This window comes from Neolamprologus multifasciatus, chromosome 3 (genome assembly GCF_963576455.1).
Source record: "Neolamprologus multifasciatus chromosome 3, fNeoMul1.2, whole genome shotgun sequence".
Classification (NCBI taxonomy): domain Eukaryota; kingdom Metazoa; phylum Chordata; class Actinopteri; order Cichliformes; family Cichlidae; genus Neolamprologus; species Neolamprologus multifasciatus.
This window is the reverse complement of record NC_140441.1, coordinates 987404-1014451: the sequence shown is the minus strand read 5'-3', so window position 1 is coordinate 1014451 and position 27048 is coordinate 987404. Positions and strand designations below refer to the sequence as shown.

At 43.7% G+C, this 27048-nt stretch overlaps 1 protein-coding gene and 1 pseudogene across 3 annotated transcripts; one reads left to right on the top strand and one right to left on the bottom strand.

The window, feature by feature from the left end:
- Positions 1-760: 760 nt before the first annotated feature.
- On the top strand, positions 761-26732 carry LOC146520951 (CD276 antigen-like). 3 transcript variants are annotated; one of them, XM_085154397.1, is made up of 8 exons: positions 762-1548; positions 4363-4701; positions 4875-4973; positions 12924-13250; positions 17517-17843; positions 23383-23703; positions 25941-26264; positions 26348-26732. In XM_085154397.1, the coding sequence occupies exons 1-8, from the start codon at positions 1512-1514 to the stop codon at positions 26392-26394; spliced, it is 1821 nt and encodes a 606-aa protein (XP_085010523.1). In that variant the 5' UTR covers positions 762-1511; the 3' UTR covers positions 26395-26732. The 3 variants fall into 3 exon arrangements, with proteins under 3 accessions (XP_085010524.1, XP_085010523.1, XP_085010522.1); XM_085154396.1 differs by having other exon boundaries at positions 26337-26732; XM_085154398.1 differs by lacking the exon at positions 23383-23703 and having other exon boundaries at positions 761-1548; positions 26337-26732.
- LOC146520952 (uncharacterized) lies at positions 15776-17215 on the bottom strand (annotated as a pseudogene).
- Positions 26733-27048: the final 316 nt, after the last annotated feature.

Below are 27048 nucleotides of genomic sequence, written 5' to 3'. Positions count from 1 at the left end.
TTAAAAATACTCCAGTAAAAGTTGAAGTACTGATTCAACTTCTTTACTCGAGTAAAAGTAAAAAAGTAGCGGCTCTGAAATACTCATAGAAGGAAAGTAAAAGTAGCTCTTTGGAGGACATTTGTGCAAAGCTAACCGAACCTTTTTGTTGGGTCTGTGTTTCCACAAGCCCTGCTAATTCTAGAGATTTATTCATCATGAAGAAAACAAGACAGTCGATCGATCGATCACTTGCGCAAGGGAGGCCTGTGTCCACCACGAAAATGACCCCGACTCTGACCTCCTCCTGCTGCCTTTTTATTGAGAGACACAAAACACGTCATAGCAACGCCCACTTGGTTCTAAAACAAGGCATTGTATGTATATGTGTGAACTTCTGTAAGAATGTGTGTGTGTGTGTGTGTGTGTGTGTGTGTGTGTGTGTGTGTGTGTTATGTGAGAATGTGTGTGTGTGTGTGTGTCAGACCTCCTGCTGAGCAAAGGGTCGTAAACGCAGGAAGCTTACATCAAAAAGCACAAGGATGTGTCTGTAATAAAAGACTACAGCCCCCCACCTAGAACCTCGAGAATCTGGGGGATGGACAGTGGAATCCCTTTCATCAGAGTTGGCAAGCATAGAAATGACAACATTTAACAATTCACTCTAACACTTGTGCTTTATTAACATAATGATAAGATTATATAAGTAGATGGAAATACAAAGATTTATTTCAGTCTAAAATTGACTTTATTATATATTATTTTTATTATATATATATTTACTAAATTATATTTAATTAACATTTTTGCCTCCAAAAAGCTTCATGTTTGTTCTTTTCACTCACTGATAGAACATTAAATGCACTCATGAGTCACCTGATACACACCTGTGTTCGTGTAGTTTTGAGACTCTTCGCTTTGTCAGTTTTCCTCATAGTTTCACACCTGCATGAAGCAGCCTCACCCTGACAGCTCAACCTTCAAATAACTGTGTCAGCTGATCACTTCCTGTCCTGTGATTGGCTGAGCTTCAGGCCTTCTCTCAGTCAAACTGGAAACAGGGATTGAGACAGTGTGAGGGTTTGTGGAGTGCCACAGTGCTGTAATGAATACTGCAGTGGAAGAAGTTCTTTCACACTCTTCATCCTGCAGCTGCTTTATGTCCATGATCTGCATGGAAACACATCTATGGAGAGGAAATCCAGCTGCTGAGGGTCACATCTGCATCATTGTAGCTACAGTGGATGTTTCAGTGTCAGGACTGAAGGCGGAGCTTTGTGCGTGTCAGGGTGAGGCCGCAGCAGCCGCCTCCAACCGGAGCGCTCGGGCGTGAAACTATGAGGAAAGGAAGTGATCTGTGGCCGGCCGGACTTCATTCCACAGATGTGCTTTAACAAAGTGTGAAGCTGAACTCTGAGCTGTGACAGTGTGAGAGTGTGAGAGTGTCAGTAGATGATCAGCAGAGGAAAGTGAAGCTGCTGTGAGCTGATGTCCTGAAGGGCTTTTAAAGAGTCTCTGAGTTTGACAGGAACATGAAGATGTTTGTGGTGTTTGTGATCCTCCTGCACGGTAAGTACACCTTCCTCTCTCTGCTCTCATCATCAGCTTTTCTTTCATCTCTCTTTCTTTAATGTGTTGAAGTGCATGGCAATGTAAAACAGGAAACACACGACACTGAACTAAACCTACAGTAAACACGAGGGCAAAAGAACAAAACCTAAGAACTAAACTCATAACCAGAATTAAGCTGAAACATTCAATTCAATTCAATTCAATTCAATTCAATTCAATTCAATTCAATTCAATTCAATTCAATTCAATTCAATTCAATTTTATTTATATAGCGCCAAATCACAACAAATGTCGCCTCAAGGCGCTTCATAGATACAGAGAAAAGCCCAACAATCATATGACCCCCTATGAGCAAGCACTTTGGCGACAGGGAAGGAAAAACTCCCTTTTAACAGGAAGAAACCTCCGGCAGAACCAGGCTCAGGGAGGGGCGGCCATCTGCTGCGACCGGTTGGGGTGAGAGAAGGAAGACAGGATAAAGACATGCTGTGGAAGAGAGACAGATTAATAACAGATATGATTCAATACAGAGAGGTCTGTTAATACATAGTGAGTGAGAAAGGTGACTGGAAAGGAAAAACTCAATGCATCATGGGAATCCCCCGGCAGCCTACATCTATTGCAGCATAACTAAGGGAGGATTCAGGATCATCTGGTCCAGCCCTAACTATATGCTTTAGCAAAAAGGAAAGTTTTAAGCCTAATCTTAAAAGTAGAGATAGTGTCTGTCTCCCGAATCCAAACTGGAAGCTGGTTCCACAGAAGAGGGGCCTGAAAACTGAAGGCTCTCCCTCCCATTCTACTTTTAAATACTCTAGGAACAACAAGTAGGCCTGCAGAGCAGGAGCGAAGTGCTCTAATAGGGTGATATGGTACTACAAGGTCATTAAGATAAGATGGGGCCTGATTATTTAAGACCTTGTATGTGAGGAGCAGGATTTTGAATTCAATTCTGGATTTAACAGGAAGCCAATGAAGGGAAGCCAAAACAGGAGAAATATGCTCTCTCTTTCTAGTCCCTGTCAGTACTCTTGCTGCAGCATTTTGGATTAACTGAAGGCTTTTCAGTGAGTTTTTTGGACATCCTGATAATAATGAATTGCAGTAGTCCAGCCTGGAAGTAATAAATGCATGAACTAGTTTTTCAGCGTCACTCTGAGACAGGATATTTCTAATTTTAGAGATGTTGCGCAAATGGAAGAACGCAGTCTTACATATTTGTTTAATATGTGCGTTGAAGGACATATCCTGGTCAAAAATGACTCCAAGGTTCCTCACAGTGTTACTGGAGGCCAAGGTAATGCCATCCAGAGTAAGAATCTGGTTAGATACCAAATTTCTAAGCTTTTCAGCGCCGAGTACAATGACCTCAGTTTTATCTGAATTAAGCAGCAGAAAGTTAACATTGAATAAAGATAATCAGAACAGCACAACTAGAAAAACTGAACATAAATCATGTAGAATAACACAAAACACAAGAAACTTAAAATCCTGGGAGCAGAACCATAGCAGAAGACCGACCCGGGGGCTGACAGCTCAAAAGTCAGAACAGTTCAGGTGGCTGACCATACGGAAGGCAGCAGCAGCGACGAAACAGTTCAGAAGGCCAGCCGCGAAGTCAGTGGCAATGACAGAGCAGATCAGGAGCCCCACCGCGGGTCAAGTGGCACTCGCCACATAGGTGAGAAGGCCATCCGTGACGGCGAAGATCCTTAGCTGATGGCTGGGAAAGTCGCCGGCGATGGTGTGCCGGATTTGGACGAGCAGGCCATGCTGGACGTGGACGTGGGCAAGCAGGCTGTGGTAGATTTGGACGAGACGGTGGTGTGAGAGCCGCGGGACCAGATGAGGCAGGACAAGACGGTGGTGGACCAGGCGAAGGTGGAGCAGCCTCGGGCAGCTGAAAGGCACAAAACAAACACACAGCATAGCAACAACATGACGCGATCCAGGGAAAGGAAAACATGGGGATTAAATACACAGTGGAGTAATCAGGGAATTTGAGACAGGAGGGAAACACAAGTGGGAGAAATTAGACGTAACAAGACAAGAGTTATTTTCCCCTTTAAAGTCTGTCTCCTCTGTTCAGCCACAGATCTATAATACATGGTCCAGATGTTAGGTGTGCTTTGACATCTGGACCACCAAACACCTGTCAGATCTGTAACTGAGTCATAAATGGGAAGATTAGGTCCCTGGGCTGTAACAGAAATCATTGTGTAGAGACTATTGTGGTGCTGTGGGCGGAGCCTGAATACTGTTAGCTGGTTTCAGTTGTGCATGTGTCAGAAAGATATTTTCTTTAAACAAACCTTGATCCGCGCCTGACACACTGTCATGGTTTTTGTTATTTATGGTTGTAATCCTGAGCTTTTTGAGATGAACAGTTACAGGATAGAGACAAAGTTGTTGTTCACAGGTTTGACCCACCAGTTACCAACAAATGCTGAGAACATCTCGCCCTGTCTTTCCAAATAAGTCACCAAATACATAAGAACTACAACAAGCAACTATCACATGGCGTACACAGTAGTTAGGAAAAGAATGTAGGAGGTAATGTTCTGGACTATTAGAACATACCCCCAGTCTTTGTTGGGTTGTTGTTAGAACTTCTCACTGTTTCAGAGTTTGGACTTAGTTTGACATTTTTATGTGATGGACTTCCTGCCCCTGATCTGCGCTGTGTTCTTTTTAATGAGTTGTTAAAATGTTGAATGTTTCTGTCGTTCTGTCTCCTGGTTTCTGTAAATGTGTCTAAACTTGATCTTCACCTCAAAGTGACTCATGGAGCTTCTGTCTGTGTGTCCTCAGTTTTCCAGCATGCCTCAGCTGTGGAACTGTATGAGGGGGACTCGTTCATCCTGCCCTGTCATGTCGACACTTTCATTCTGACTAAATCCACAGTGGTGTGGAGTCGCTCCAACCTCAGTCCTCCAACCGTCCACCAGCATCAGCTTCAAGGAGACGAACTGAAAGATCAAAACCAGCGTTACAGCGGCCGAACATCCATGAAGACTGACGCTCTGGAAACTGGAGACCTCAGCCTGAACCTGACCAACCTCCAACTGTCTGACAGCGGCACCTACACCTGCTCCGTTAGAGAACATGGACGTGAACTGAGTCGGAGTGATATACAGCTACAGGTCAAAGGTCAGCAACAAACATCTGCTGTAGATACATCTGACATCACTCAGTTAAAACTTTACTATTTTATTGCTGCATAAATATGTTCACTCAAGAAATATTAGCTTGAGGTATGTTCAATAAAATATATCACCACATTCAGTCAGAGGTCAAAGGTCATGTTTTTCTTTTCTCCACAGAACGGTTTCCATCCTGGGCCAAAGCTCTCCTGATTCTCCTGATTCTTCTTTTGGTTTCTGGAAGTCTCATATTTTATTTCCGTCAATATTATAAATCAGGTGAGTGTCCCGTACTATACACAAGTAGAGCTCACACAAACTTGTTCCAGAAGCTGAAAGAGTTGAGAGTTACAAACAGCTGATACAGAGAGCTGAAAAGAAACTTCCAGGTTTGTTCCAGAAGTCAGAAAACCTCCTACAGACTCAGTCATTGATCAGTGAAACAGCTCCACAACATGACTTTACTAAACAGTGTGTGTGCTTCACTACATTGATCTGACAGAGGCTGCATGTGGACAAGCTGTTCTTTCATTATTTGCAGTTAATCCAGACAAAAGACAGGGGGCAGAAGATGTTACAACAAGTACCACTAATAACAATATAACAAGTAAAGAACCAATATTCATTCAGAATGTTCAAATACTATATTCTGTACAGACCAGTGAACACAAATGTATGAGTTGTGTGCAATAACAGACCAAAACAAGAACACTGACCAAAAGAGCTGTTCTCTCGCTCCAAAATGAAATACAACTCCTCCATCGTAGCCGTTTCTGACAATTTTACCTCAATTTGTAGATTATTCCAGGAAACCTTATATTCTAAAGCCTTTTTTTACAGTGGCCCTGAGAGGCCAAACGGACTGCAACCTCAGAAAACACTTGCAAAAAGAAAAACGCTGCAAAAAGAAAAATGCTGCAAAAAGAAAAACACCTGCAAAAGAAAAATGCAGCAAAAAAAAAAATACTGCAAAATGCTATTGGAAAGACTTGCCAGGCCCTCTGCAGATCTTCCCTCCTTTGTTTGTTACAACCAGCTTTATAGAAGTGACCCCATCATAGAACCGCCATGGTGTGCTGCACACTCTGTGTCTGTGTGTGTATGCACAAGCACGTGAGTGCCTGTGTGTGCGCGTACCCGTATGTCTATGTGAGTGCACATGAGTGAGTGTGCGTGTGGATGTGTGAGTGTAACAGTTTAAGCACTGTGTGTGTGTCTCTCTGCGTACGTCACTTCCTGACGGTCATAAAGCAAACAAAGATGGCGCTGGAGTGACGGCAGCCTTTCCAAGTAGCTCTGCAACGCCGCACTTTTTCTTAAATTTTAACTTTTTTTAGTCTAGGACTGTGGAGAAGGCAAACGAACTCAACAACTTCTTCAACAGGTTTGACCAGCACACAACCCCCCCACCCTCACCCTCACCTTTACTACGGAGCCCTCTCCCCACTATCCTACCTCCCTCGCTTCCCCCCTTCCTGACCCTATGATGACACCCCCCTCCTCCAATCCCTCTCTCAACAGCAAGACATCCCCCCCCTCCTCCCAATAATCTCCCATTGTCACAGTGGATCAGGTCAGGAGACAACTGAGGAAGCTTCGCCCCAGAAAGGCAGCAGGTCCAGACAAGGTGTGTCCGAGGATGCTAAAGGCATGTGCTGCTGAACTTGGGGAGCCGCTACAACGAGTCTTCAATCTCAGTCTAAGACTGGGGACAGTGCCCACCCTATGGAAGACATCCTGCATTGTCCCGGTCCCCAAAAGGAACCGTCCCAATGAGCTGAATGACTTCCGACCGGTGGCACTGACATCACATCTTATGAAGACTCTAGAGCGGCTCTTCTTCAACCTCCTCCTACAACATGCCCAGGACCCACTACAGTTCGCCTACAAGGCGGGTGTCGGAGTGGAGGATGCCATCCTGTACCTCCTACATAGAGCCCAATCACACCTGGATGGGGGAAAAGGCACGGTCAGGATCACTGACAAGTGACACTAACAAGCTGATCTACAATACGGCAGCAGTGATCAGTGAGAGTGATCAGTGTAGCTTGGCTACAAGTTGAACAGCCACAAGGGGCAGTACCCTCCATGGAGAAGGAGGCTAGAGGGCAAGATCAAAGTAGCACGGAGGGAGGTTAGCCAACTAACGGTGAAAGGTGCGACAAAGAAGGTGCATAAGAAATACAGCAAGCTGTCCATACCTGAGGCCTTGGAAACTGCCAAGCCTTGGCCAGCCGCTTGAGGAGGTACACCAGAGAGATAGAAGGCAGGAGAATAAACCAGCTGTTCTCCACAGAACCAGCAAAGGTGTACTCTCAGTGGCAAGGGAACAATAATAAGAGAACAGCACCACCAAGGCTGGAGACGGAGCAATACTGGAAGAGCATATGGGAGAAGGACGCAACCCATAACGGCAATGCTCAGTGGCTAGTGGATCTGAGGGCAGACCATAGTGACATCCCTGAACAGGGTCCAGTAACCATCACAGTGGCAGATATCCAAGAAATGGTCTCCAGTATGAAGAGTTGGACAGCACCAGGGCCCGACATGGTTCACGCCTACTGGCTAAAGAAGCTGACTGCACTCCACGAGCGTCTGGCAGCACAAATGAACCAGCTGCTAACGAGGGACACCCGGAATGGCTAACCGAAGGTCGGACGGTCCTGATCCCCAAGGACCCCAAGAAGGGACCAGTCCCCTCGAACTACCGACCAATAACCTGCCTCAATACTACATGGAAGCTCCTGTCAGGCATCATATTGGCTAAGATGAACAGGCACATGGGTCAATACATGAGCGGGACACAGAAAGGAATTGGCAAGAATACCAGAGGCGCAAAACACCAGCTACTGGTAGACAGAACAGTCAGCCGAGACTGCAGGACCAGACTGACCAACCTGTGCACTGCCTGGATTGATTACAAGAAGGCCTATGACTCAATGCCCCACAGCTGGATACTGGAATGCCTAGAATTGTACAAGATCAATGGGACCTCACTGCTGTTCTGCATAGGCCTGAACCCCCTCAGTGAGATCATTAACAAGACTGGCTACGGATACCGACTACGGAATGGAGCAGTTGTCAGCCACCTCCTGTACATGGATGACATCAAGCTGTATGCCAAGAGTGAACGAGACATCGATTCACTGATCCACACTACCAGGCTATACAGCAATGACATTGGAATGTCGTTCGGGCTGGAGAAGTGTAGTTGGATGGTAACAAAGAGAGGGAAGGTAGTCAGAACTGAGGGGATTGAACTACCAGAAGGCAACATTGCAGACATAGAGGACAGTTACAAGTACCTGGGGATCCCGCAGGCGAATGGGAACCATGAAGAGGCCGCTAGGAAAGCTGCAACCACCAAGTACCTGCAGAGGGTCAGGCAAGTCCTGAGGAGTCAGTTGAACGGTAAGAACAAGATCCGGGCCATCAACACGTACACCCTGCCCGTGATCAGGTACCCTGCTGGGGTAATAGGCTGGCCAAAGGAGGAGATAGAAGCCACTGACATAAAGACAAGAAAGCTCCTTACCATGCATGGAGGGTTTCACCCCAAGTCCAGCACCCTGAGGCTGTATGCTAAGCGGAAGGAAGGGGGTCGGGGACTGGTGAGTGTCAGCAACACAGTCCAGGATGAGACAACGAACATCCAAGAATACGTCACGAAGATGGCCCCAACTGACAGCGTGCTCAGTGAATACCTCAGGCAGCAGAAACCCAAGAAAGAGGAGGGAGACGAGGAACCATCATGGAAGGACAGGCCCCTGCACGGTATGTACCACCGCAGATAGAGGAGTGCTGATATCCAGAAATCCTACCAGTGGCTGGACAAAGCTGGACTGAAAGACAGCACAGAGGCACTAATCATGGCAGCACAAGAACAGCTCTGAGCACAAGATCCATAGAGGCTGGGGTCTATCACACCAGGCAAGACCCCAGGTGCAGGCTGTGTAAAGATGCCCCAGAGACAATCCAGCACATAACAGCAGGGTGCAAGATGCTAGCAGGCAAGGCATACATGGAACGCCATAACCAAGTGGCCGGCATAGTGTACAGGAACATCTGTGCCGAGTATAACCTGGAAGTCCCGAGGTCAAAATGGGAAATGACCCCAAGGGTGGTGGAGAATGACCGAGCTAAGTTCCTGTGGGACTTCCAGATACAGACGGACAAAATGGTGGTGGCTAACCAACCGGACATAGTGGTAGTAGATAAACAGAAGAAGACGGCCGTAGTGATCGATGTAGCGGTTCCGAATGACAGCAATATCAGGAAGAAGGAACGCGAGAAGCTGGAGAAATACCAAGGGCTCAGAGAAGAGCTCGAGAGGATGTGGAGGGTGAAGGTATCGGTGGTCCCCGTGGTAATCGAAGCACTAGGTGCGGTGACTCCCAAGCTAGGCGAGTGGCTCCAGCAGATCCCGGGAATAACATCGGAGATCTCTGTCACAGGAAGAGCGCAGTCCTGGGAACAGCTAAGATACTGCGCAGGACCCTCAAGCTCCCAGGCCTCTGGTAGAGGACCCGAGCTTGAAGGATAAACCGCCCGCAGGGGCGTGCTGGGTGTTTTTTATATCTGTCGGTGCTGTGCTTTTTGGAAACCGAATTTCCCAGAGCAACCCACCCGAGGGATTAATAAAGTCTTATCTTATCTTATCTTATCTTAAAAGTAATCTCACCCAAGCTACACCAAATTCCTCTACACAACATAGAAAACAGAGTTAACATATTACAAACACTGAGACCCCCACTCTGCATCCACTGGGCCATTGGCCTCTTGTTGTCTTACATTTACAGCTCATGTGGAGAGTCTCCTGCAAACCTACTTCTAAGTTATAACAATTATGAGTTTCTATTAAAGGTACCAGCATCAGCATCAGCAATCCCCAACTGTAGCTTCCTGTCTCCTTTTATGCCAGGCAGACCCCCAGTGTCCATAAATTCCTTTCCCTGTACACAATTACACACTCTCATGCTTACAGCTAAGCCAAACTAAAACACACAAACAAATCCTTCCCTATTCCTCTGATCTATTGCTGGACCCTCTCATCTAAGCAAATTTAACACATTATATTTTAATAATTGTTTTCTTGTACTCACAAAACCCAAAGTAAAAACAAGGTCCAGTGTGTGTCCTTTGTTATGTGTGGGGCTGACACATGCTGGGTAAAATGAAAGAATCCATAATGTTGACAAAACCTCTGGCAAAGAGGTCGGAGTCATCATCAACATGCATGTTAAAATCCCCAACTAAAACCAGTCTAGACAACCTCATAGTAGAGGACAGGAAGTCACTAAACTCCGATAAAAACAAGCTATTTGGGCCAGGTGGACGATACACCACAGCACAATAAAAGGAGCTTACTTCATCAGCTGTAGTTCAAACGAAAGAAAGTGTCTAACTGTCACTGAGCGGCAGGAGTAACAGCCCTGAGATGCCACAGCGAGATCTCCTCCACGACCAAGGACCACCCTGAGGCTGACTGATGACGGAATAACCGTTCGGGTACAGTTCAATGAGGGACAAATAGTCCAAGTCCCACTGCCAGGTCTCAGTCAGAAATAAGACGTCCAGTTTTTCTGGATGAGTCAATGATCGGGCATTAAAAAGCGCCATGTTCAGCGTGGTGGAAGCATCATTTTTAGCAGAGGCTCGAGTTAAAGGACATAGAGACTCGGGTTTCGATCTTAGTAAGCACAGATAATTACTCTTTGTTATTAGAGAATAACATGAATTTGGATTTAACCGCATTTAACACCAACGTAAGTAGAGATAAATAGGACTGAACAACATTAAAGACAGACTACAGAAATTCAAGGATTTGTGCTACTTAAGAAAAGAAGAAGGAAGAAGGCGCAATAAGATAATTGTGTGATTTGACATTGTGTCATCTGCATGAAGATGGAATATTGATAAATTATACCAGAGTTTATTTACAAAGAGCAGTGGTCCAAATATGGAGCCCCGTGGAACTCCTTTGGATTCGGTGCTAAAAGAGGAAGAAACCCAAGCAACGTGGACGCACTGTGTTGTAGCAGACAAGTAATGAGATAACCAACTTAAAGATTGACCAGTATTGCTTCTTATTATTATATATTGTATCGCTATTGTCGTTCACTACTTTACACAGCAGCAGTTACTTGTGTTTTTTTTCTGAATCCTGACTGATGTTGGAAAAGAGTTTTAATTTTTGTTAAAAAAAATTATTTGAGTTGTTAACTAATAAGCTTTCTGTAGACTAAACATTTAAACTAAAAGATACACTTTAGATCATGGGCCATAGTTAGCAGTGATGGGAATAACGCCATTACAAATAACGGCGTTTACAAATAACGGGTTACTTTTTTCAGTGACGAGTAATCTAACTAATTACTAATCCTATTTTCACAACGCCGTTACCGTTACTAAGAAGAAAATCTCATTACTATTTTTCAACAAACAGACGGTTGAAGCTGTGTTCACTTACCGCACCTCAGTTGCACGGAAGTAGCTGTAAGTAATCTGGGCGCTACAGCTTTAAGCAGCTGCTCGCGCGCTCCCGCGGGGGGCAATCACTTTCTGCCGACGATCACTTTTGGCACAACACCTGGAGCTAAGGGGGCAAAACAATCACATGAGTGCTGCTGTTTGACTGACGAAGAATAAAGTAGTCCTGGTAAGCCAATCACATGACCACTTTAATATTACAACAAGGTGCAACAAGGTGATACAGTTTTTAAATTGTGTTGATGAGGCCATGTAAAACCAGATTCATGATAAACAATATACTGTCACGTTACTGTCTAAGGACAGCGCTAGCAAGCACTCTCTGCTTATGACCAAAAAAACCAAACAAAAAACAACAGCCAGTTTCGTGTTCGTAGGAAAATGCAAACAATAACATGGCATACATGATATTTGGTTGTTTAGGACTGCTGTCTCCAGTTAGAAACAGGAGTGATACACCTGCTGCTGTCAGACCTGCAGGTATCAGGGCTGTGTGTTCTCACTTTATAGTGACAGAAATTGGGTTTTTTTTGGAGTGGCACAAATAATTTGTGTGGCATCTTATTGAATGCAGAACAGCTGATTGTTTGTAACTAGGTTTGAAATGGTTATTTAAAAAAGGGGTAAAAAGTAAATGGCTGCAAATAACTGTTGTTTGCAAAACTTGTACATAGGATTTTAAAATTGACAATTTATATTTGCATTTAAAGTTATGAAATAGGATTCATTAAACATGTTTGTGGTTGTTACAGTAAAAAATATAACCTTTTCTACTCTGATTTTATATTTTTTGTTTGGTTTTAGATCAATTGTGTTCATACAGTCTGTCAAAATGAAAACCTGACTGTAAATTCAGACACGTCAGGTTGTGTTGAAAAGGATGATACCAAACAAGGCAAAGTAAATAGTTTTTAAGGGTGAAATGTAGAGGTCAAATCAAAAGTAGTCAAAAATGGCCAATTATACCCTGGACCCCAGAGGGTTAAACATTGTTTTAAAGCAACACAATAGTTACTTTTCAAGTAATTAATTACTTTTAGAATATTGTAACTCAGTTACTAACTCAGTTACTTTTTTGAAGAAGTAACTAGTAACTATAATTACGTTTTCAAAGTACCTCGCCCAACACTGGTCGTTAGAAACATCTGAATTATCACCTCCGTTCAGCAAAGGAAAATACACAGATTTCCATATTTCAGGGATTTCACTGTTTAAAGGCTTAAATTAAAAAATACAGGTTAGTGGTTCTGCCAGATATCAGCAATCACACATTGGTAACTGATATTTGCAAAAATACCAATATGGACATGTTAGTGAAAAATAAATCACTAGGATTTAATTTTACATAAAGGTCAAGTATGTAAAGAATTTAGAAGAAGGAAATTAGAGGTCCTCCAGGACTTTATCTTCTTAAGACATGCCTGTAACTGATTGAGTTAAATGGTATCAGAAATAAAAATCAAATGCATAGCATGTGCATGGTAATCAAATAAATGTATGAATAATTTTTGTGTGCGAAGAAAACTCCTCATTTACATGAACAAACTGGAATCTATCAGATGTGATTCAAATCACTGCAGTAAATTTTCTTTAATAATGTTCTAGTGTTTGTAGTAAAATGTTGTGGTCTACACTGAGGTCTAACAGGACAAGCACAGAAATAAGTCCTCTGTAACAGGTCATAAGGAGAACATTAGTAACCTTCACTACAGCTCATGCTGTGCTTTGTTGTCCTCTCAGTCACCCGGGTGGGGGTGAATTCAGAGGTGGAGTCTGTCCAGCTGATCTGCAAAACCACAGTTTGTCTGCCTAAAGACGCTAAAGTGGAGTGGAAGGATGCAAACAACAGGAAGGTCCACGTGTATGAGAACGGCTCTGACCAGCCTGAAGAACAGGACAATAAATACAAGAACCGAACAAAGATGAAGAGAAACTTACTGGAACCTGGAGACCTCAGTCTGACCCTGAAATACCCCACAGATGGAGACAACTCCACCTACACCTGCACCGTCTACAGCAGGGAGGGAAACATCCTGATGGAGAAACAAGCGAATCTCACAGTCAGAGGTCAGTGCTGTAGATACAGGTCAAAGGTTAGAGGTCAGACTCATGATGATGGTTCAGTCTCAGTGGGCTCCATCCAATAATGTTACAGTGTTAGCATGTCTGATGTTTGTGGCTGTTTTGGTTTTTATTTAATTTCTACCCAAATGTAAAAGCTTCAGCAGATGAACTGTAGGAGCAAAGTTCATGTGTGGGACTTCATCTGAAAGGTAACATCTTCTAGTTTCTGAACATGTGTTTGTTTAGCATGTGGCTAAAACACAGGCTAAGCTAAGTCAGTTCAAATCTCAGTAAAAACCTTCTTTGGTCCTCATCTATAATCAGTCATATCTGAGTCACAATAACTAGAAGATCATTTCTAGCAGAAGTGTGAAAATCTCCACATCCTTTCTCCATGTTATCATCCAAAGCTGTGTGAAGTTTCAGAGCTCAGCAGCTGACAGAGACTTTCAGTTTGCTGCTCTCTTCCTCTGACAGCTCCATTCTTCTCCATTAATTCTCTTTTTCACTTTATTCCACTTATTCAGTCTGATGTTCTCTGATCTGTTTCTCTTGTTTAGTGTCTTCAATGCTGCCAGTGCCTCTCTTTGCTTTAACCAACCTTTCTCTTTATTTCTGAGCTTTTTAAGGACTTTAACTGATGCATCAACCTTTGAAAATGGAAAGAAATCAGTCAGATTCATGGCTGCATCAAAGTGTCACATGTAGTTCTCCCACATCAGCTGGATTATATCTATAGCAGCAAACAGCAGCTGATACACAAATCTTTGTCACTGTTAATAAAGTTGGATCAGTTCAAATGCAGTGGAACCCTTTTGAGTGAACAATAGGCTATAGGCTAATTGCTAACTGCAACAACAATACGTCGTTCAAGTGGAACAGCGAAGCGCAAGTACAAAAGCAAAGGGGTTGTCACATGATTCAGAAGGCATTCTGGGCATTCTGGGCTCAGCCAATCAGAGCCAGCGGATTTCGTTACGCGGGCATTTTGCCGTAACACGGGCAGAAATATTGCGGTCAAGTGCCTTCGTAACTTGTACTTGTTGTTGTTGTACTTGTACTTGTTCTGTACGGTTCACGAGTGAACCGCACAGAACTTCAGACTGTTTAATGCTCTGTTTGCTAAGGTTAGCAAGTTTAATGACAAGTAAAGGACATTTAAAGACTTCTGTGAGGGAAATACTTGTGTTTGATTAATCTGAAGTGTTTCGATAGGTCTCAGTCAGTTAAAAAGTAGGGTTAGCATGTAACCCTGCTAAAAGTGTTAGCGCATGTTTCTATTATCAATACTGTATGAGATTTAATTTTGGTTGAGGCTTTTGTTGATATTTTGATTAATATTATTGATTAATGATGATCAATATCCCTGATATAAGATAAGATAAGATAAGATAAGATAAGATAAGATAAGATAAGATGACCTTTATTAGTCCCACAGGTGGGAAATTTGTTTTGTTACAGCAAAAGTGCAAAGTTATGTAGCAGAAATTAGAAAACACTGGAATGCAATGCAATAAAATAAAATAAAATACTATATACAATAGGATAAAATAGAATAGAATAGAATAATATATACAATAGAATAAAATAGAAATACAAAGGCTATATACAACTAAGTAAGAAAATACAAAAGTACAACTTCGTCAGAAGAAGAATTGTACAAGAATTGCACATATAGCAGTCTTATTACATGTGTGAGGGTTTGATCAGCTGCAAAAGTCTTTGTTGTGGAGTCTGACAACAGTGGGGAGGAAAGACCAGTCTCTTCCTGTCCCCAGCAGAGATGCTGCCGCCCCAGCAGACCACACCATAGAAGATGGCTGAGGCCACCACAGAGTCATAGAAGGAGTGGGCCCTCTACTCCAAACGACCTGAGTCTCTGCAGCAGGTACAGCCTGCTCTGCCCTTTCCTGTAGAGGGCGTCTGAATTATGAGTCCAGTCCAGTTTGTTGTTCAGATGAACACCAAGCTACCTGTAGCTGTCCACAGCCTCAATGTCCATACCTTGGATGTTCAGTGGTTGCAGTGGAGGATGCTTGTGCCTGCGGAAGTCTACCACTAGCTTCTTGGTTTTACTGGCGTTGATCTGGAGGTAGTTCAGCTGGCACCAGTCCACAAAGTCCTGAGTAAGTCCTCTGTACTCCTTGTCGTCCCCATCAGTGATGAGGCCGACTATTATGATATTTAACAAGGGGTGAATACTTGGTCTTTTATTCTATCATTTTAATAATTGTACACGCTGCTTAAAACTAAGTATAACATCCACCCACTGTGAATGGTATAACAAATTTAACAAATCCACCCAAAGCAATTACTAATAATCTTACCTTTACAATGACATCTGGAAGGCTGGCTGTCATTCTAGAGAGGTCATCTTTCAGGGCAAGCGTCTTTGACATCAGGCTTGTGAGTGTTGGTAGTAAAGCCCCATAGGTGCACTCATCCTCTTGTAAGATGTCGAGAGCCACTGTCAGGGGCTTCATCACCGTACAGTACTCTTTCAAGAACTGGTACTCCCTTTCATTAAGTCACTTGATTCCCAGTTTTACACACAGGGGATTAAAATCATTCAAGGGGATTGTGATGATTCTAGAAATGGCCTCATACAGGGAATTCCACCTTGTGGATGTCGGTACCATTAGTTTCCTCCGGCTGACTTCCTCCACCTGTTCAGAGGCTAATGTTGATCGACTTGCTTTAGTCCAAAGAGCATAACATTTTGCAATGCTACTCCTATATACAACCTTGGTGTCTCCATAGGAATTTAGATGTTTGTCAACATCGCTTGTTGAAATCAAGTTAATTGTGTGCGATGCACATCTGTAGTGTGGAGGGAGGCCAAATTGTGCATCACTACATGAGGTTGAAAGAGCTTCCTTGACATCAGTAAAGGTCGGTTCCTGGTCATCACCTTCTTCATTTTCAGATTCAGACTCCAAATGACAGGGCTGACATACTTTGAATGCTTTGGCAAAATTGGATGCATTATCCGTTACAGTGGCAATAACTTTGCCTTGTAGTCCATATGATGAATGGATTTCTTCAATCTCTGCTCCAATTACATCATAGGTATGGCTGCCTCTAATTCTCTTGTATGCTAGGGCGGCCTTGTTGCATTGTAATGTGGAATTAATCCAGTGAACTGTTACACCCATAAAACGTTTATTATTTACCGTCCAGATGTCAGCAGTAGTGGAAACAAACTCTGCCTCTTCGAGTGTAGCCTTCAAGTTAGAGTTCATTTTGTCATATTCTCTCTCAAGGTATCCTACAAATGACTTTCTTTTGGGCAGCTTGACACCACTTTTAGTTGGTATTTTTTCTACGATGCGTTGGAATGATTCACAGTGGAAATTGGCAACATGTTCTTGACGATATAGGCAGCGACAAGCTTCTTCAGTTCAGCGGCACTAAGTCCTGTCGCTCTTACGTCTAGTTTAACCTGTTTAGCAGGAGTGGGTCCATCTGAGGTTTGCCCGGTGGAAGTAGATGTTGTAGCCACAGCGGTCATGTCAGTGGGGGGATACTGGGGGGTTTCTGTTAATTTAACATTCTTGTGGCAGCGTGCTAGGTGCTTGCTCAGGTTGGAAGTGGAATTTTTTGATGTAGAAAGAAGTTTTCTTCCGATGCAGAGTGTACAACGTACGCTTATGTTTTTGTGGCTTTTTAAACAGTCAAATTGAAAGCAATGTCGGTATTTCCAAGTATTAAATGCTGCATGATCGAACTCTATCCCTCGCTCCATGTTTTCTATTGTTGATTTACAGACGTGCCACCACAGCCGTCGCACCCGCTTGCGTCATTATCAGGAGACACTCTCACAAACAAAATCACAGTTTAGTAACGTAGTAACGCAGCGTGCTTACGGGAAAGTAAGTATAATCTAATTACTTTTTTACAATTGTAATCCCTTATTTTACTCTTTACTTGAAAAAGTAATCAGATTACAATCAGATTACAGTAATGCGTTACTTGTAACGTGTTACTGTCCATCTCTGGTGATAGAAACACTCAGACTGTGTTTCTCTGCTTCATCAAGTCAAATCTGGTCTTCAGAGACTGAATAAAGTCCTGTCCCACTAACAGCAGCTCCAACAGTCTGTTCACTGCTTTCTTCCTGTCAGTCTTCATCTTTCTGCTGCGTCTCCTCTTCACACTGACCACTTTCTATCTAACAGTGAGCTCCCAGTGAAGCAGCAGCATTCAGCCTGTTAGAGTCAACACAAATGTCTCCATCCAAGCTCATGTTGTGCTTTGTTGTCCTCTCAGTCACCCGGGTAGTGGTGGATTCAGGGGTGGAGTCTGTCCAGCTGCCCTTCAACACCACACTTCACCTGCCTGACGATGCTAAAGTGGAGTGGATGGACAGAGGCAGCAGGATGGTCTATGTTTATCATAACGGCTCTGACCAGCCTGAAGAACAGCACCAGGTTTACAGAGACCAAACGAAGATGAATGAAGACCTGCTGAGAACTGGAGACCTCAGTCTGACCCTGAAATATCCCACAGGCTGGAATACAGACAGCTACACCTGCACCGTCTACAGCAGGGAGGGAAACATCCTGCTGAAGAAACAAGTGGAGCTGAAAGTCAGAGGTCAGTGCTGTAGATACAGGTCAAAGGTCAGAGGTCATGCAAGAGTTTGATGCCGTTGTCTAAAAGCCAAAAATTTTAGGGGGAGCAACTGTACGTTTAATTGAACAGACTAAGACTAAGAGTCCCCACAGTGGGAGTCCATGATGGCTCAAAGTCTCTGATCCTAACTGTTCCTGAGCCTCTCCCCCTGCCTCCTCTTTGGATCTTCTCCTCCTCTATAACATGAGGAAACATGCAGAAATGATTGAGTCAGCATGCTATTCATCACATGCTTCACCATATTTTTCTGTCTTCGGGTTGGAAGGAAGTTGGTTTGGAAACATATTCAGCGATGCTTCATCTCCTGCTTTGTGTTTGTGTGGGTGCCATCCTGATGACATCCAGTTTGTGCTCCACTGGGTGATGAGAGTCAAATCGTATACAATGAACCATATGTGGTGGTTTATGGTACATATCAACTTTTAAATGTCCCCCATTACTGATGGACATCTCACAGTCTAAGAAGGCTAACCTGCTACTTTTCATATCCTCCCTGGTGAATTTGTGTAGGTCCACCAGGTTAATGTAATCAGTGAATTGTGGTACATCCTCAGGTTTAGATTTTACCTAGATGTTATTCACGTACCTCAACTAATCACTTGGTGTTGTTCCAGGGCAGTATAATAGCAGTCTTAGCTAATTATAGGCCAATCTCCAACCTTCCTTTCATATCAAACATCCTTGAAAGAGTAGTTGTCAAACAGCTAACAGATCATCTGCAGAGGAATGGTTTATTTGAAGAGTTTCAGTCAGGTTTCAGAGCTCATCACAGCACAGAAACAGCTTTAGTGAAGGTTACAAATTATCTTCTTATGGCCTCTGACAGTGGACTCATCTCTGTGCTTGTCCTGCTAGACCTTAGTGCAGCGTGTAACAACCCTTTTGGGTTATAGCACCACTGGGGGGGGTTGCCCAACTATTGTAGTAGCTATGGGGGTCTCCTAGTGGGTGTGTGTTGTTAGCGGCAGCCATTCCATGCTGCTCATGTTCCATTCTCCAAGAAAATACCTTACTGTTGTAACAAGCTGGCGCTGGCGATACCAATCCCCGCGCATGTAGGCTCGGACAAGTACAGCCGAGGAGACCTGGCTTATAAAGTGTAATGTTGCTGACGGCGAATAAAGGTCTGTTATTGGATTTAACCGACTGGCTTCGGGTTATTCAGCTAACCCCCACCACACGCTCGCTGGACCTGCTAGCCGCTCCTTCCTAGCCAGACTGCTGTTACAAGCATTCGATACTGTTGACCATAATATCCTATTAGAGCGATTAGAACATGCTGTAGGTATTACAGGTATTGCACTGCAGTGGTTTGTATCATATCTATCTAATAGACTCCAGTTTGTTCATGTAAATGGAGAGTCCTCTTCACACACTGAGGTTAATTATGGAGTTCCACAGGGTTCAGTGCTAGGACCAATTCTGTTTACATTATACATGCTTCCCTTAGGCAGCATCATTAGAAGACATAGCATACATTTTCACAGCTATGCAGATGACACGCAGCTCTATCTGTCCATGAAGCCAGATAACACACACCAATTAGTTAAACTGCAGGAATGTCTTAAAGACATAAAGACCTGGATGGCCGCTAACTTTCTGCTTCTTAATTCAGATCAAACTGAGGTTATTGTACTCGGCCCCATAAAATCTTAGAAATATGGTATCTAACCAGATTCTTACTCTGGATGGCATTACCTTGGCCTCCAGTAACACTGTGAGGAACCTTGGAGTCATTTTTGACCAGGATATGTCCTTCAACGCACATATTAAACAAATATGTAAGACTGCTTTCTTCCATTTGCGCAACATCTCTAAAGTTAGAAATATCCTGTCTCAGAGTGACGCTGAAAAACTAGTTCATGCATTTATTACTTCCAGGCTGGACGACTGTAATTCATTATTATCAGGATGTCCAAAAAACTCGCTGAAAAGCCTTCAGCTAATCCAAAATGCTGCAGCAAGAGTCCTGACAGGGACTAGAAAGAGAGAGCAGATTTCTCCTGTTTTGGCTTCCCTTCATTGGCTTCCTGTTAAATCCAGAATTGAATTCAAAATCCTGCTCCTCACATACAAGGTCTTAAATAATCAGGCCCCATCTTATCTTAATGACCTTGTAGTACCATATCACCCTATTAGAGCACTTCGCACTCGCTCTGCAGGCCTACTTGTTGTTCCTAGAGTATTTAAAAGTAGAATGGGAGGCAGAGCCTTCAGTTTTCAGGCCCCTCTTCTGTGGAACAAGCTTCCAGTTTGAATTCAGGAGACAGACACTATCTCTACTTTCAAGATTAGGCTTCAAACTTTCCTTTTTGCTAAAGCATATAGTTAGGGCTGGACCAGGTGACCCTGAATCCTCCCTTAGTTATGCTGCAATAGACGTAGGCTGCCGGGGGATTCCCATGATGCATTGAGGTTTTCCTTTCCAGTCGCCTTTCTCACTCACTATGTATTAACAGACCTCTCTGTGTTGAATCATATCTGTTATTAACCTCTGTCTCTCTTCCACAGCATGTCTTTGTCCTGTTTTTCTTCTCTCGCCCCAACCAATCACAGCAGATGGCCCCGCCCCTCCCTGAGCCTGGTTCTGCCGGAGGTTTCTTCCTGTTAAAAGGGAGTTTTTCCTTCCCACTGTCGCCAAAGTGCTTGCTCATAGGGGGTCATATGATTGTTGGGTTTTTTTCTGTATCTATGAAGCGCCTTGAGGCGACATTTGTTGTGATTTGGCGCTATATAAATAAAATTGAATTGAATTGAATTGAATTGAATTGAATTGAATTGAATTGAATTGAATTGAATGTCCAGATGAACACAACCAACTTGTTGTGATTTCCTTACCTGGATGATTGAGCATGCATCAAAACTTTTTTTTTACAGTTCACATGGATTTTTTTGCAGTCAGACAACATCAGCACATAAGCCTGAAAAAGCATTAAATGTAAAATGTAAAAAAGAAGAAAAGTTGTGACAGTTTTACTCCAGTTTTCCTGGGTTGGGTCACAAGGGCAAGATCCTAAGCACAGAAGCCCAGTCCTCCCTTTCCCCAGCCACCTCCTTCAACTGGTCTGGGGGAATGCCAAGGCATTCCCTGGCCAGCCAAAAGACCCAAAGATTGCTCCAGTATGTCCTAGGACTGCCCCAGGGCCTCCTCCTGGTGGGACATGCCCAGAACACCTTGACCAAGAAGCTACCAGGAGCCATCATTTTCAGATGCCTGAATCACCTAAAGCAGTGTTGGTCAAGATACTTGAAAAAAGTAATCAGTAACTAATTACCGATTACTTCCCCAAAAAAGTAATCCCGTTACTTTACTGATTACTTATTTTCAAAAGTAATTAATTACTTAGTTACTTAGTTACTTTTTAAAAACACGATTTACAACCTGAATAGGTGATAAAGTGATAGATCTTTCAGCCCAATTCTACTTTTTCTGCATAATCATCATACAAAATGTAATCAAATGGAAAAGTCTCTTTTTAAAACTTGTTTTATTAGTTTTAATCTTTTAACTTTAAGCATCAGGCAAAATTTTAATTATATGCAACATTCTCTGACTGGAAGAAATTTGTTTAACATTTAAACTTATTTTCTGCACATTCCAGCACATAAAATAAAATATTTTTTGTGTTTACACTCAGTCTTTCAAATAGATGCAAGTAAAACACAGCAGAAAATAAATAAAGTCAAAGACTAGCGGTCCTGTTGCTCTATTTTCACCTGTAAAGCAGGAGTGGGGTAGGCGGAGGTTTACCCTGGTGCAGGTGTGCAGCGGTCAGTGGAAGGATACGGCAGCTTCTCTGTGAATTTCCCATTACGTCGTAGCTACTCGGTGCTTGTTTGGAAGTTTAGGGGTTTTTTCTCTTTAAAAAGAAGTTTTCTTCCCACGCACAACGGACACTAATGTTTTTGTCACTTTTTATGGGATCAAACTCAAAGTAAGGTCAGTACTTCCACGCTTTAAACGCTGCACGCTCATACTCTCTCTGCACTCGATATATGATCCATTGTTGATCTGCACACAGCTGTTGTCACGAACGTCGCACTCGCTTACGTCACTGTCATGAGACATTCTCTGAAAAAATCACGGTTTTAGTAACGCAGTAACGCAGCGTTCCTACGGGAAAGTAACGGTAATCTAATTACCGTTTTTGCAATAGTAATCCCTTACTTTACTCGTTACATGAAAAAAGTAATCAGATTACAGAAACGTGTTACAAGTAACGCGTTACTGCCCATCTCTGACCTAAAGTGACTCCTTTCGATGTGGAGGAGTAGCGTCTCTACTCTGAGCACTCCAAATATCAACACTTCACCGAGTTCTTTTGATTCCTAAGAGGCATCCGATGGAAGACAAAACACTGCTCAGTAGACCATTTAACACTTTATTTTCTCTTTCACATTACTCCTAGAAGGGAGATGCGTCCTGCATGACACGTTGCCGCAGATGTCAAAATGGACCTGACAGTTTTATTCCCGGGCACCCCATTCTAGTCTAAACAACAGCAAACTCCCTTTTAACAAGAAGAAACCTCTGGCAGAACCAGGCTCAGGGAGGGGCGGGGCCATCTGCTGCGACCGGTTTGGGTGAGAAAAAGAAAACAGGATAAAGACATGCTGTGGAAGAGAGAATGAGATTAATAACAGATATGATTCAATGTTGAATTCAATTCAAGAGCCGTGAAAGGATCAGGGACAGGAACAGTTTTAGTTGTCAACATATCATTAATGGTCCTCAAATCATGTGCCATACGATACTTTCCCATGCCGTGCTTTTCTACAGGCAAAATTGGAGTGTTCCAGCATGAGGTTGAGGGTGCTAACACCCCTACCTTCAATAAGCCCTCTATGGTCTCCGCCATATCCTCCTCTGCCTCAGGTCTGTGACGGTATTGCGGACGCCAAATCGGGACTTCCTTCTCCAACTCAGAAGTCACAGGGGAGCATGTGGTTAAGCCGAGCAACCAGCCACCCTTTAGAGCAGGGGTCGCCAACTTCAGGCCTCGAGGGCCGGTGTCCTGCATTTTTTAGATGTGTCCGTGATCCAACACAGCTGATTCAAATGGCTAAATTACCTCCTCAACATGTCTTGCAGTTCGCCAGAGGCCTGGTAATGAACTAATCATTTGATTCAGGTGCGTAGACCCAGGGTTAAGGCAACATCATAGACATAGAGGACAGCTACAAGTACCTGGTGATCCCACAGGCAGATGTGTCCGTGATCCAACACAGCTGATTGGTGATCCCACAGGCACACCAACAGTGTGATTAATGAAGAAATGTTTGAACCATGCTTTCTCAGTCTGCGCCTGAGTCCAAGATTGTCCAAAGAATCCAAATTATCCTTGTATGTGTGACGTCTGTGAGATGTTCTCTCTTTGTTTCTAAATGAATGTTTTGGAGTGGTTCAGCAGTTTATTCCACATTTGTATTCAAGACAGTGGATAACAGTGAAAAGCTCATCTGGTTATCACTTTTAATTTTGTGTTTGATGTCCTCTCAGTCCCCCAAGTGGAGGTGGAGGACGGGGTGGACTCTCTCCAGCTGCCCTTCAATACCACAGGTCTGCCTGAAGACGCTATAGTGGTCTGGAAGGACGGGAAATCCAGAATGATCCACATGTATCAGAATGGCTCTGACCAGCTTGAAGAACAGCACCAGGTTTACAGAGACCGAACGAAGATGAATGAAGACCTGCTGAAAACTGGAGACCTCAGTCTGACCCTGAAACACCCCACGGACTGTGACGGTGGAGCTTTCATCTGTGAAGTTTGGAGGAATGGAGACATTTTCAGAGCAAAACCACTGCTGCTTAAACCCAAAGGTTTGATCCATTGTTTACTTGTTTCCTTGTATGTCACTAAGAACAGACTGCCCTGACATCAATGCAAAAAAATTTGCTTTGATGCTCCATTTAATGCATGACTCTCTAACTGTTATTTATCACAATGGAAATTACAAAAGTTTCAACTACATTCAAGACTAAAAACAGACCTGCAGTAGAAATGTGTTTGGGAGCATTAAGCTCATCAGGAAGCCTGTTCTGTAGAAGAGGGGCCTGAAAAGTGAAGGCTCTCCCTCCCATTCTACTTTAAATACTCTAGGAACAACAAGTAAGCCTGCAGAGCGAGAGCGAAGTGCTCTAATAGGGTGATATGGTACTACAAGGTCATTAAGATAAGATGGGGCCTGATTATTTAAGGCCTTGTATGTGAGGAGCAGGATTTTGAATTCAATTCTGGATTTAACAGGAAGCCAATGAAGGGAAGCCAAAACAGGAGAAATCTGCTCTCTCTTTCTAGTCCCTGTCAGGACTCTCGCTGCAGCATTTTGGATTAGCTGAAGCTGAGTGCAGCCATCTTATTTTACATAGAAGCAACAAATAAACAAACAAGAATATCAAGAATGAATATCAAGGGGTTTTAGTTGCTTTTGAACACAATAGCAATCAACAACAACAATGCACAAAATACAAACATAAAAGACTTCGAACAAGTATATTACATCTACAAAGACTCATCACAGAAGTCCAAATCAGACCTTTGGGCCTTTGTCTGTACTGCAAAGCCTCAACCTCAGCAGATATCTTGATACATGTTCAATCTGTCAGTTTTTGTTGTTGTTGTGACTTAAAGAATCTTCAGCAGAATCTTCATGACTGGAATATCCAAAATGTCTCCAGAGGCTCCGAGTCCAGATGAACATGTATTAGTGTTTAGAGTGGAACTGAGATGATAGGGACTAGGACCTGGGGGACGTCAGTCAGTGACGGAGCGGTCAGCAGGTGTGGGCAGTTTTTCCTGCACGCTGGACTCCATATGATATGTTAGCAGAGAGGATCTGGCTCCTGATTGGTTGAAGTGGAGCCCGTCTGCTGCAGAAAGATGCCTCCTGTCCCAGAAAACATTGAAGTTGTCTCTAAAGCCCAGGCTGTGGGAGTCACACACAGAGGAGAGCCAGGTGTGGAGGCCGAGCAGGACCCAAACGCCCCACGGCCACAGGTGGGAGTGGGGCCGGAGATACAAACACTACGGTGGGCTTGTTTCACAGCCTCACAAAGACACACAAAGTCCAGTTTGAGGAAGTGGGAGCGCTGTTTGGAATCCGGTTTGTGCCCATGTGGATAAGGATGGTGTCGGCCTCCACACGGGATCGTATTCTGCCAGGAAACTTGTCTAAAATGTCCCAGAGCGTCGGGCCGGGAAAAGACAGAGCGTACGCCTCCTTTATTGTGAAATTCCTCACCATGGTAACTGAACACATCAGCTGGTCTGCAGCAGGTTATGTTCAGAGTTTGAGGCTCAAATCAGCTCAAAGTGTCCCATTTTCACTGATGGTTTTCCCGACGACATGCTTCAAGTGTGATCTGGATCCTCTGCTGAAGGAATCTGCTTTCTATCCACAACCTGTTGATCCGTATCTGACTAACAGCAGCGCAGGAAGCCCTGCAGTTATAGAGAAACTGTCTGAGTCGCATTGTTGCTGCAGTTTACCTGCAACTGCTGAAGAAAAAGTCTCAATGTGTTTGTGTTTGGTCCTAATCTGCTGCCAAGTCTGTTTGACACTGCTGGATTTCCAGCTGATAGATGACAGATTAGAAACTGATCAGTCTATTGATCACACAATATTCCATCAATAGAATTGATTTGACTTTGATTTGTGTAACAAAGTGATTTCCACGTCTCCTTCATGATGTGACAGTGTCAGAGCTGAATGCACTTGTAGAGTATCATGTTTTTATGGCTCACATTTAAAGTGTTCCAGCTCTAATGTACAGCTGTCATATTAGAAATAGAAGCAGCTCTGATTTTAGTGCTCAAAGAAATCTATGAACTTATGAATTCACACATGAACAGTTTTCTGCAGCGTTCCTCTCGGCCTTATTTGCAGCTCCACTCTTGTTTTTGCTCTAATAATTATTTCTCTCCATGAGCTGTTTCTCTGCCTGAAGGAGGCGCCACTCCATCGCTTCATTTAGTGCAGAACAAGAGTCACATGATGCTGCTCTGTCAACACCAATCACACTTTGTACAGCTCATGTTGTGTTTGTTGTCCTCTCAGTCTGTCAGGTGGAGGTGGAGGAGGGGGCGGAGTCTGTCCAGCTGCCCTTCAACACCACACAAAACCTGCCTGAAGATGCTACAGTGGTTTGGAAGGACCAAATCAATAACAAGGTCCACGTGTATGAGAACGGCTCTGACCAGCCTGACAAACAGCACCAGGATTACAGAGACCGAACAAAGATGAATGAAGACCTGCTGAAAACTGGAGACCTCAGTCTGACCCTGAAACACCCCACAGAATGGGACAGTGGGAGATACGAGTGTGGTATCAACAGCAAGGACATCTGGATCAGAGTGAAAACTCTGCTGCTGAAAGTCAGAGGTATCTGTCTGTCTCTCTCTTCATGTTCACGTCTGTATTTCCCTGAGTGACTGTCTTGTGTCTCCTCTGCAGGGAAAGTTCAGGTCCAGGATCAAACAGGGGACATCAGGAACAGAAGCAGCTCCATTGATCCGACTCCTCTGATGGCTGATCAATCAGTTTGATCTGTGTGTTCTTTGATTATTTTTTTATTTCTTTTTTTTTTTTGTGGCCCGTTTGGATCTTTAGCCATCAGAATTGTTGTCTTAAGGCCAAGAAAGATGCCAAGCGGATTTATTTTACCAAGTGGATCATCATGGCCTTCCCATATTGGTCCATTTGATTGACCTTTATTATAATTATGTATTTATTTTATTTTCGGTTGCTACAAACGGGACAGACATGACTGGATAGGACAGGGAGAAAGAATGAAAGAAAGAAAGAGAGGGAGAGAAAGAAAACCAGAGGGGAGAAGAGACGGTGAGAAAGGGGGGAAGAAAGAAAGAAAAACAAACAAAACACCTGGATCACCTGTATGGAGAAAAAAATGGTAAATGGCCTGCATTTGTATAGTGCTTTTCTGGTCCCTGAGGACGCCAAAGCGCTTCACACTACATTCAGTCATTTACCCATTCACACACTGGTGATGGCAGCTACATTGTAGCCACAGCCACCCTGGGGCGCACTGACAGAGGCGAGGCTGCCGGACACTGGCGCCACCGCGCCCTCTGACCACCACCAGTAGGCAAACATGGGGTTAGTATCTAGCCCAAGGATACTTGACATGCAGCTAGGAGGCAGCCTG